This window comes from Palaemon carinicauda, chromosome 1 (assembly GCF_036898095.1).
Source record: "Palaemon carinicauda isolate YSFRI2023 chromosome 1, ASM3689809v2, whole genome shotgun sequence".
Taxonomy (NCBI): domain Eukaryota; kingdom Metazoa; phylum Arthropoda; class Malacostraca; order Decapoda; family Palaemonidae; genus Palaemon; species Palaemon carinicauda.
In genome coordinates, this window is record NC_090725.1 from 79,729,680 (window position 1) to 79,742,179 (window position 12,500).

The window sequence follows — 12,500 nt, forward strand, 5'->3', positions numbered from 1 at the left end:
ATCTTAAAAAGTTACCCCAACCAAAAAATCAGGCTCGTCTAATTTTAGGACATCTTTAAAAGTTATCCCAACCAAAAAATCAGGCCCGTCTAATTTTAGTACATCTTTAAAAATTATCCCAACCAAAAAATCAGGCTCGTCTAATTTTAGTACATCTTTAAAAGTTATCCCAACCAAAAAATCAGGCTCGTCTAATTTTAGAGCATCTTTAAAAGTTATCCCAACCAAAAAATCAGGCTCGTCTAATTTTAGTGCATCTTTAAAAGTTATCCCAACCAAAAAAATCAGGCTCGTCTAATTTTAGTACATCTTTAAAAGGTATCCCAACCAAAAAAATCAGGCTCGTCTAATTTTAGTACATCTTTAAAAGGTATCCCAACCAAAAAATCAGGCTCGTCTAATTTTAGTACATCTTTAAAAGTTATCCCAACCAAAAAATCAGGCTCGTCTAATTTTAGTGCATCTTTAAAAGTCACCCACCCAAAAAATCAGGCTCGTCTAATTTTAGTGCATCTTTAAAAGTTATCCCACCCAAAAAATCAGGCTCGTCTAATTTTAGTGCATCTTTAAAAGTTATCCCACCCAAAAAATCAGGCTCGTCTAATTTTAGTACATCTTTAAAAGTTATCCAAACCATTCAAAGCTTCACTGATCTATTTTGAATGTTTTCATCTCCACATTTTTTTTTTTTTTTTTTTTTTTTTTTTTTTTTTTTTTTTTTTTGCAATGATTCAGTTCCTAAGTTTAGTCTAACCACGTTTAGAACGGCGTATTAGCATCCCTCGCAACTGGTCACTCACCAAAAACTTCATTTAAACGAAATACTTATCTTTTTGTACAACATTTCATATTTTGTTCTCAATCAGTGGTTCCCAACCTGGGGGAAATTTCCCCCTGGGGGGAAATTTGAAGCTTCCAGGGGGAAATAATTACACTACCTACTAACTAAAACAAGCGGAAAATGTCCTCATAGTACGTGCGGCAATTTGTTGTTAGCCATTCAATTTTGATATGATCATATCATTTCTCACTGACATGATATTCAAAGGGAGAATTGGAGTGTCATGCCCATTTCTGAGGCAGGCGAGTGGGCATGAGGGCTGGGCGGGGCATGAAGGGGGAAATCTGGATGGTTGAATTGGGTGCAGGGGGGAAATGACAGAAAAAAGGTTGGGAACCACTGTTCTAAATTATCTATAAAAATCATCAGAGAGAGAGAGAGAGAGAGAGAGAGAGAGAGAGAGAGAGAGAGAGAGAACAGACCTCTGGAGAACTTTCCATCGGGCGAAACATTACGATTACGACTCTGATGTAAATTTACTCGAAATATCGAAACAGGTCCTGTTTCAATTCTGTGTTTTTTTTTACATCGACTCTCTTTTCGCCAAATGTATGGGTGGTAGTACAGGCGACACATTGCTTTAATACAAGTATTTCTAGTTCACAGACATCGTAATGGTCTAATATGATGTCGCCATTTTGAACACTGGTATACAACACAGTGGCATTGACAAACATTACTTCTACTCTCATTGAAGTTCCCCTGCTTCAGGCATAGGAATTGCTGGAACTTCATAAGTTCAAACTTACAGCAAATATTTTTATGATGAACAGGCTTTCAGAAGTCTCCCTTTATGGTTTTTGTAAGGAAGTATTATTTTAATGTTGCTCATAATTATTCATTACTTCTTTTGTAGTTTATATATTTTTCCATTTCCTTTTCTCACTCAACATTTTTTGCCCCTTTGGGTTTATAGCATCCTGCTTTTTCCAACTAGGTTTGTAACCTAACTAATATTAATAATAATAACAACAACATTTCTCTACTCATACAGGACAAATTTGGGGGCTGACGACACCCCCAAAGCCCAATTTTTGAAGTACGGTTCCCATTTAAAGTTAAATCATTATTCGATCTCTTATTTTCTCAAAAATTGAGTCATCTCAAGTATATTTCCATATGGCATGTTTCAATCGATGAAGGTTGTGTGCTTACCCTTGAATCTTTTAATGTCACAAAAAATACGTATCAAATTTTAATACTATGAATGGTACTTAAGCTTAACAATCTGTGATCTAGTTTGATTACAATATTTCATGATTATTATACTTATCATTATCATTATCACCATTACAATTACTTTACAGCAAGATTTTTAGATAATATTTTACTAGTCTTATATAGTCAACATCGCTTTTACTGCACTTTATTATAACGCTTAGGTATATTTTGATTTTTAAAGACAATAGACTTAACAAGTAAAGCTTATATTATTAATTTTTGGCTGATAAGTCAAACGCACAAGTATCTTAAGCCCATGAATATGATTTTGTTTATTCTATGTAGCTCCTCACACTCGTATACTGTCTTGTGTTGACGCTTTAATGTGTTACACGAACTGCGTAAAATTTTTTTTTCCTTTTTTTTTTTTTTGCATATTCACTCAAACACCAAAAACTTGCTTACACACATACACACAAATATATATATATATATATATATATATATATATATATATATATATATATATATATATATATATATATATATATATACTGTAATTTTCATACACATCATACACACAAGACAGTCATTTTTATTTATAAAGAGTGCTGTATGTGTATTTATTTTGACAATATTCAAAAGTTTGTATATACTTACATACTCATGTATATATATATATATATATATATATATATATATATATATATATATATATATATATATAAATATATATATAATATACACGTATATATCTACACAAAATACACATATTTGTACATGTGTGTGTGATCCACTGTTTGTGTTAAATCCTAAGGAAAGCTACATTTGCTTTGTTTCTCACGACATTTTATTTTACCATCATGTGTGTAATTTGTTTCTGAAAGCAAAAAACTAATCATTTCATTTAGCTTGTACGATGTCTCCCATGATTGATGTTGTTACGTACCAAATAAAAGTCTGTAGACAATACCTGCTGTTAGTTATGCCTCCCTTGTTATGCTACTATGATATCCACAGATAAAAAAAAAAAAAAAAAATGCAAGTATGGAAATCATTTCATCTAATGTCTTCCACCGTTTAAAGGTCAAGATTGAAAACCAAACAAGAAAAAACATTGAAATAATTTATGCAAGGTCAAGATTGGAAACCAATCAAGAAAAAAACATTGAAATCATTTATGCAAGGTCAAGATTGGAAACCAATCAAGAAAAAAACATTGAAATCATTTATGCAAGGTCAAGATTGGAAACCAATCAAGAAAAAAACATTGAAATCATTTATGCAAGAAGACTGTAATGAGACCAAAAGGTTTGGACAATAAAATATATATTTGTCCTCATGCAAAAATGCTACCCAAGAAAAATATGGATTTATGAGGTAAGACATCATATATAAGTGTTTTAGGTACCGTTCATTGTGATATTAACGAGTTAGATATGAACGTTGGAGCTCTTTACATATTAATGTTTTAGAAAAATGTTGTCAACTTTAACGCAACATTCATTAGAATATTACTACCATAGGAACAATTTCATTAACATTCAATATAGTCTCAATAGATAATTATTAGTTCAGTTAGAAAACATTACTAATTGTAAACAAGAAAACTTAAACTTTGTTTGGGTAATTTGTGCACTCAAAAAGGTTTTAGGAATAACACTAACACATCTTTATATGCCCATTAATAGACAAAAATCAATGCTTTTTATAACAATGTAATAGATATTGACTTTCCCTTTGAAAAATATAGATGATCTGATATTAGCATTAATCCTAATATAGTTTGTACTCAAATCTGTAAAGTCTTGTCCATTATGCTTTTAGATTTATCTAAACACGAGTTGAATCCTCTTCGATACCGTCAGTCTTCAATCAATTTTAAATAAATTACACGCAAAATACTATCTAAAGAGAATCTTTGTTATTGTATTATGGAAACCTTCAATATATTCAAAGCGTGCATGGAAAGTTAAAAGTTTTCTAGACCATTTAAATACATTTAAAATACTTAAAAACTCAAAAAAGGTATTGGATGATTTAAAAAAAAAAATTAAAATACTTAAACTCAAAAAAAGGTATTGGATGATTTTCCAAAAAAAAAAAAAACCTAGTTTTAAAGTACTTAAAAACTCAAAAAAGGTATTGGATGATTTTCAGAAAATGAAAAAACATTTCAGCTGGCCGATTTTGGGATTTGACCAAGCTAATTGCTTTGATACGGAGCTTAGGGTCCTGTGTTTTCAGAAGCATAAAATCCGGAATAAAGCTACATTAAGGGTTTTACAACGACCAAAGCATAGAAATTCTTTGCGGGCATAAACAAATTCCATAAAAAAAAAAAATGAAAACTTAAACCATATTTCTTATATTTCACTCTGTTAACATTAACTATAGAGCCTGGACCAACTGTGATTCAAAATAAGCTTTATTTGCCCAAACATTTTATTTATTTATTTTCTTTTTTTTTTCTTTTTGGTACTCAAGTTCATAGCATAAGACAAAAAGGCAGATCAGTTTAAAACTATTTTTTTCATATCCCAAAAGAATTTTTCTTTCAATGAAGTTGTAAGACTGGCTGTATTTTTTTTTTCTTTTCTTCTGGCCTTTTTCGAATATGGAATATTTTATTTGTTTTTTGGTAATGGAAAATATTTGACGTACCACATTCTCAGGTTATCAATATATTTTAGCTTATATTTTGGTTACTTTCTTCATATATTTGTACTCTATGAATGTCATCGCAAATAACAATGAATTCAAAGCAAAACAAGACTTGAGACGGTACACTGAATTCATCTTTTACAAAGTTTCATTATAAAATCGAGACGAGTTTTTTTTTTTTATCTTTTATTATAAAAATACAATTACATCTTAGCAATTTACATTATATACGTAATTATTCTTTACAAAATACTGATATGAACTACATTGGTTTACATAGTTATAAATCAGCTCAATACAAATTAAATCGATTAATAAATATATAATATGCAATAGATTTTATTGTACAAACGTTCTTAACTTATAATTATGTTACATATTTAAGTCATTATCATAAATGTACTCTTTTGTAAATATCTTATTTAATTCTTTTTTTAAAGTATTTTTTATTAATTTTTTTCCGAAGTTAGGGGTCCCAGTGAAAGGAAACAATTGAATACACCATACATAAGGACTTATGATTGTCAACTTTACGTGGTGCTTTGGAGCAAGCTTATGATTGTGTAGTCGTACCTTCATTCATTATTTCTTTAAGCATTTATCTAACTATTTCATACTCTGATCCTAAACGAAATATATGCCGTTCTACACAAACAAAATTGAAGTGGAAAAAATAATTCTTATTTATGTACCAAAAATCAATATTTTAAAAATGAGGGTTTGATGAGTCTTACCTCTTCATACACATTCAAATACAGCATACTTACATACATATATATATATATATATATATATATATATATATATATATATATATATATATATATATATATATATATATATGTTAGTTTGAGTGTTTCAATGTTACGTACAAATGCATGCATACGAAAATGTTTTTCTACAACTAATAAAACAGTGTAATATATACTGTATATATATATATATATATATATATATATATATATATATATATATATATATATATATATATATACATATATATATATATATATTTATATGTGTGTGTGCGTGTGTGTGTTATGTACTAATGCATGCATAAGTAAATGTTTTTTCTACTACTACAAACACGATTTTGTGGCGAAGTGATCTGTATGACAAAATATGAAATAAAAAAAAAGTTTCACATATCTAGAAAAAGTTAGCCAAAGGAGGCTAAAAGTAACAAGTTCAGTACTTAAGTTTACATATACACTTGTAAAATGATCATGCACAACCTACTTAAATACTCCTAGCTTTCAAAGTATGTTATATATGAAAGCAAAAAATACCTACAAGTAAAGAAAAAACAATATCTTTTGATTCTCTTTCCAGGTTTTCAAGACTCGGACGCCATCTTCTTGGAGAACTACAAAAATGGGACTTCAAGCTACTTCCATCACTATTCGCAGAGCCTGAAGCACCAAAGGTCCTTGTCGGTCCACCAGCCAAGTACTTTGGCTGCCCAAAGATTGAGACACACCAACAGCTTGACGTCCAGACAAGTCAACAATATTCAGAGGAGGGATTTTAAACCGATGTTGCATCAACAGTCGTTCCAGTCCAGCGGGAAGACAGTGGAGGAATCCGTCAAGTCCAATGGCACATCTCACACATGGGTCTAATATGGGTGAGAGTCAATGTCCATTTGTTTGGCGATTGTGGGAGGGTGTTGATACAATTTTTATTTATCGAGATGAAAGTCGATGGTCTTTTGCTTCTCAATTATGAGAGTCAAAGTTATTTTGTTTATCGATTGGTTAGATTAATTGATTGATTTAAGATTTTCAGGCATCCTGACATCTAAGGTCATTGACGCCGATATCATTTAGTTTATATATACAAAAAAAAATTAAAGATTATTCAATTAAAACCGTAAAAGTTGGATGTCATTATAAAAGTTAGATAGTTTTCAGAAGACCTGCTTCTGAAATAAATCTAAAAATGCCACTTGCATAGTAGGACACATCATCTCCAAGAATCTTGGCAAGGATGAACCTGCCATCCTCACCTCGAGCCTCAAAGAAATATCTATTCCTTAAGTTATTATAATTGGGGCATTCGGTCAACAAATGCCTCACTGTTAGAGGTACTAAACAGTCTTCGATTGGTTAGAAGTCAATGACATAAGTTTGTCGAATATGAGTAAGAGTCTATGTCATTTTTTGTCGAATATGAGTAAGAGTCTATGTCATTTTTTGTCGAATATGAGTAAGAGTCTATGTCATTTTTTGTCGAATATGAGTAAGAGTCTATGTCATTTTTTGTCGAATATGAGTAAGAGTCTATGTCATTTTTTGTCGAATATGAGTAAGAGTCTATGTCATTTTTTGTCGAATATGAGTAAGAGTCTATGTCATTTTTTGTCGAATATGAGTAAGAGTCTATGTCATTTTTTGTCAAATATGAGTAAGAGTCTATGTCATTTTTTGTCGAATATGAGTAAGAGTCTATGTCATTTTTTGTCGAACAGGAGTAAGAGTCTATGACATTTTTTGTCGGTTATCTTTGAAAGTAGATGTCATTCTGTTTGTCGCTTATTGGGAAGAATCAACGTCATCGTATTTGTCGATTACGAATGAAAGATGGTGTCATTTTGTTTGTTGATTTGGAGTGATGGTCAGCCAATAGTTGTTTCTTAATTGTAAACTAAAGTTGTCTTTTTTTTTTTCTTTGTCGAAAAGAAGGGAGAGTCTATGTCATTTAATTTGCTAGTTATGAGTGAGTTATAGTAATATTATTTGTAAATTATGGTTGAAAGTCAATGACATTCTGTTAGTCGACTATGAGTGAGAGTTTATTTCATTTTGTCGTCGATTATGGGTGAGAGTTCATGTCATTTATCTTGTTTCTCAATTATGAGTTAGGGTACCCTGACACTTGCACGACTTTTTGCCACGAAAAAAAAAAAAAAATATAACCTCAGAATCACAGCTGACCTGTCCACATTGACACGAACTGGCACGACGAGTTCACGACGAGTTCACGCATAGTTTGCGCACTTCCCACATCGTCCCGACGAGTTCACGAACAGTTCGCGCATAGTTCACGACCCAGTCACGAAAATTTGTCGTGACCAAAATTTTGAAAATTTCAAAATTCTCGTCACGACATGCCACGATGTCACGACGGGTTTACGAACACTTCACGCCAGTTCACAACTCGAGTCGTGACAATGCGTGCCACAAATTCGTGCAAGTGTCAGCCTAGCTTATGAGTCAATATCCTCTTACTTGTAGATGAAGGATGAGAGCCGATGTCATTTTGTTTGTTGGTTACAAGTGAGAGATGATGCCATTTTGTTTATTAATTACTCGTATGAGCGAGAGTTGATGACATTTAGCTTCTCCGTTATGGGTAATTTTGGGTGTAATGTTTTTCGTTGATTGTAGGTTTAAAGGTCGCTCATGAATGGCAGAGGCAAGGGACAGTGACATTGTCCTAGCAATCAGGACAATGCCCTAGAGACTGACCATATATTTATGATCAGCGCCCAAGCCCCCTCTCCACCCAAGCTAGGACCAGGGAGGGCCAGGCAGTGGCTGCTGTTGACTCAGCAGATAGACCTATAGGCTCCCCCCAAACCCCCCAACCTTAGCTCACAAGGATGGTAAGGTTGCAGACACTAATGGCACTAACGAGTCTGAGCGGGACTCGAACCCCCGTCTGGCAAACACCAGACAGAGACGTTACCAATCATATTATTTTTTGATTGAGAATGAGAATTTGCTCATTTTGTTTGATTGTGATGCAGTTTTGATGTAATTTTATATATATATATATATATATTACAGATGTAATCTTCCTCAGCACGAAGATAACTCAATATATAGTAGTCAACATACTAAACGCTCCAAGAAGAGGTCCATTGGCGGACGAAACTGTTGAGCATTTCTTCATATACACAACTTTCAATTTTCCTTATGTAGACTACTATATATATATATATATATATATATATATATATATATATATATATATATATATATATAATGTATATATATATATATATGTATATATATATATATGTATATATATATATATATATATATATATATATATATATATATATATATATATATATATATATATATAATGGGGAAGAGAATCTCAGCTAGATACCATTTACATGCATGAACTCTCATGCAAAGATATGTTGTTGGGACACGAGTCAAGTAAATAATTCAACAGATAATGATTGATTGATTGACTGATTATCAGTTATCTGGCATCTTGACATCTAAGGTCATTGACACCGATATTATTTGTTATAAATAGATAAATAAATGGTAATTCGGTTTAAAACAATAAAAGCAAAAACATCCTTATAACAGTTAGACAGCTTTCACGCAGGGGGAATTCAGCACCAGTTGTGTAACCACATCTCTGGAGGTCATCTTCTGTTCTACCAGATTTTGTTCGCCCTCTGTTCAGGGTGACTCATTTCCTCTTGGCAAGAGAAAATCGACAGGGCAGGTCTTCACTAGGGTTATGTAGGGCACTGTTAGTGGACTGACGGTCACTAACTCTCCATTTATGCAGTCTGTATTTTGATAGGTTCAAGGTCTCTAGTTCTTTTGCGGTCATGAACTTCCTTCGTGATTTCAGACATCTTTTTGTTTCACTATGGTTGTAGGTTGTGTGCCTGGGATCATTTGCTTGTTTTGTCTTCTCACATTCAATGTATGGCATCTCGACAGATGTCAGGTAGTGCAGACTGGCTAGTCTCTCATGTACCAGTGATTAGTCAGCAGGCTTTATCTAGCTCAGTGTTCACATGAAAATAGCGTTGGAGAAGGAGGGTAATTTCACAATTTTTAGTGATGGATGAAGTATCCTTCAAGCTTCAGAAGTTTTTAATTCCAGTAACCCTTTAGTTTTAAAGATGTTAGAATGGCTTTTCATTATTGGACTGAGAGGTATAACGGTTCGATGTTTGTTGGGTTCCAGCACATCTAAGAATGAGAAGGCAGATTTACTGGCGAAGAATGTTGCAACCGAGTTACTACCAAAAAGATATCCCATTCCCTGTAATGATTTCCTACCTACAATCAAGAAATTATTTCATAATAATTGGGAACAGCATTGGGATAGTCTCGATGGCCATACAATGAGAGAAGTAACAAATATCATATCTCCTTGGAGGTATAACATGATGCCTGGAAAGTGGGAGACGTCTCTTTGCCGTCTCCGCATTGGTCACACTCAGTTGACACACAGGTTTCTGCTAACTGGACAACACCAACCAACCATATTGCGACGACTGTTTGGTACCCTTGTCAGTGAGACATTTGTTGATCGAATGCCTCACTTACAATACTAAAAGAAGTTCATCCTTGCCAAGATTCTCGGACATGATGTGTCGTACAATAATAATGGTATTTTTAAATGTATTCCAGAAGCAGGTCTTCTGAAAGCTATCTAACTGTTGTAAGGATGTTTTTGCATTTATTGTTTTAAACTGAATTAATATCCATTTATTTATTTATAACAATTAATATCGGCATCAATGACCTTAAATGTCAGGATACCAGATAACTCATAATCAATCAAAAATCAATCAATCACTCTTTTGGCATGGCTGGATCTTTCCCACACTTGAATACGATATTCTACAGTGAAGTAACTTACTGCTAAGGCTATTTGCTTTAATTGTTTTGCATCAGCTCCCCGTTTGGTGGATGCTAATTTGCTGAGGAAGTCATTTCTGATGGCCACATTTTTTCTTGAGCTTGTTGACATGCTCCTTGAAAGTCAGTATTCTATCAAGAGTGTCACCAAGATAGAGGGGATGTGGATGGTTTTGCATCTCTTCATTTTCCCATTTTAATTTCTGCTTTCTGTATGCCTGGTGGTTAAGATGGAATTAGCATAGATGGGTTTTCATGGGGTCTGCCTTAAGATGTCATTTTTCAGAATAGTCTGAGAGTTGATAATGCCCTTGTCACTCATCCTTCAATAGTTTTAAAGGGCCGTGACTGTATTGCAATGCAGAGATTTTAGGCATATATAAACTTCCAGATGTCCTGGAGTTGTGGTAGGTCATTCTGGTAGATATTAAATAATAACGGGGCTAGTACGTAGCCCTTTGGGAGACAATTTCTCTGATTTTCTACCTGCTCTTCTTGCCATCCATTTCCACAGAGAAATATTTATTTTTGAAGAGTGATCCAATGATATGTACAATGTCGGGGTTTTGGGTCATTTGGGCTACCTGGAAGAGAATAGTTCTGTGGTTAACTGCGTGATAGGCAGCTTAGATGTCGACAAAAAGTGCCTGTAATTTTCTTGGTCTCCAACCCATCCTTTATACATTTAGTTAGGTTCAAGACCTGACTGCAGCATCATCTTCCAGGTTGAAAGCCTGTTTGGCCTGGTGTGAGTTGCTCCTCGAAGATGGGGTGTTAGGCTAATAAGCGGGACAGTCCCGTATTTCCACGTCTGTCCCAATTTTCTCTACTTTTGTGAGTTTTGCCCCATTTTCTTCACGTTTGTCCGACATTTTTTGTGCTAAAATAACAAAGCTATCCCCATTTTAATGGAATAGTGATAATATTGTTTAATTTTGCCATTTCACTACCTGATAACTTTATCATCTTCTCCGACTGCTACGGTACCCAATGAAGTGAAATAAAAGAATATTATAAACTGCAATGTATAAAGTGCGACCCTTACAACTGCTTATGTCGACAGAATAAAGGGCTGAGAAAGTAACCGAAGATACGATGGTAGTATATATACAGTGTGTGTATATATATATATATATATATATATATGTATGTATGTATGTATATATATATATATATATATATATATATATATATATAAAAAAACACACACACACACATATATATATATATATATATATATATATATATATAACTCATAATGTTACAGTAAATATATGGCAGTATGTTTAGGTGGGTGTACATGTCTGCATCTTAACCAAATATGTACTGTACACATGCTTACTTTTGGATTTATTCTATAAAAGTCACTGATCTGTTGATACACCTACCACTAAATTTCTGTCTGGCTTCGACAGCCAATTCTCTGGCCCACGTACGTCTAGCGCTATTAGCTGAAGAATTATATAGAGCCCATGTGTGGCCAAGAGGGCCAATTAATCTAGGAAAAAGTGAACCCAGTGACGTCATTTGCACTGACTCGCAGCGGTGCCCTTTTAGCTCGGGAAGTTTCCTGCTATCTGATTGGTTAGAATGATCTTGTTCGACCAATCAGCGAACAGGAAACTTTTCCCGAGCTAAAAAGGGCACTCCTGCGAGTCGGTGCAAATCTGCCAGACTAAAAAAGCACTCCTGCGAGTCAGTGCAAATCTGCCTGACTAAAAGGGCACTCCTGCGAGTCGGTGCAAATCTGCCTGACTAAAAGGGCACTTCTGCGAGTCGGTGCAAATCTGCCTGACTAAAAGGGCACTCCTGGGAGTCGGTGCAAATCTGCCTGACTAAAAGGGCACTCCTGCGAGTCGGTGCAAATCTGCCTGACTAAAAGGGCACTCCTGCGAGTCGGTGCAAATCTGCCTGACTAAAAGGGCACTCCTGCGAGTCGGTGCAAATCTGCCTGACTAGAAAGAATTGACTATAGTTGATCTCTGCCCGAAAACGAAAGGAGTTTGTCACACTTTTTCAAAGAGCATCACAATTCAAATGATTGTACCACAACTATGACCCACAACGAACGAAGTTCAAATGGGGTTATACAAATAATAGATACCTGAATAAGACAGTGAGCAAATATCCATTGAGTGAATCTATGTTCATGAATAAGTTTATTTTAATTTGACAATGGATGATCGACAAAATACGATTGTCTTCAC

At 33.8% G+C, this 12,500-nt stretch overlaps 1 protein-coding gene across 1 annotated transcript in view; it reads left to right on the forward strand.

Annotated features, from left to right (window-relative positions):
- The window catches only part of LOC137642542 (pyrokinin-1 receptor-like), a 613,424-nt gene that overhangs the window by 598,681 nt on the left and 2,243 nt on the right, over positions 1-12,500 (forward strand). Inside the window, exon 7 of the mRNA XM_068375190.1 lies at positions 5,999-6,293. Coding sequence (XP_068231291.1) covers positions 5,999-6,288 — 290 coding nt within the window. The 3' untranslated portion in view covers positions 6,289-6,293. The remainder of the gene's footprint in view (positions 1-5,998; positions 6,294-12,500) is intronic.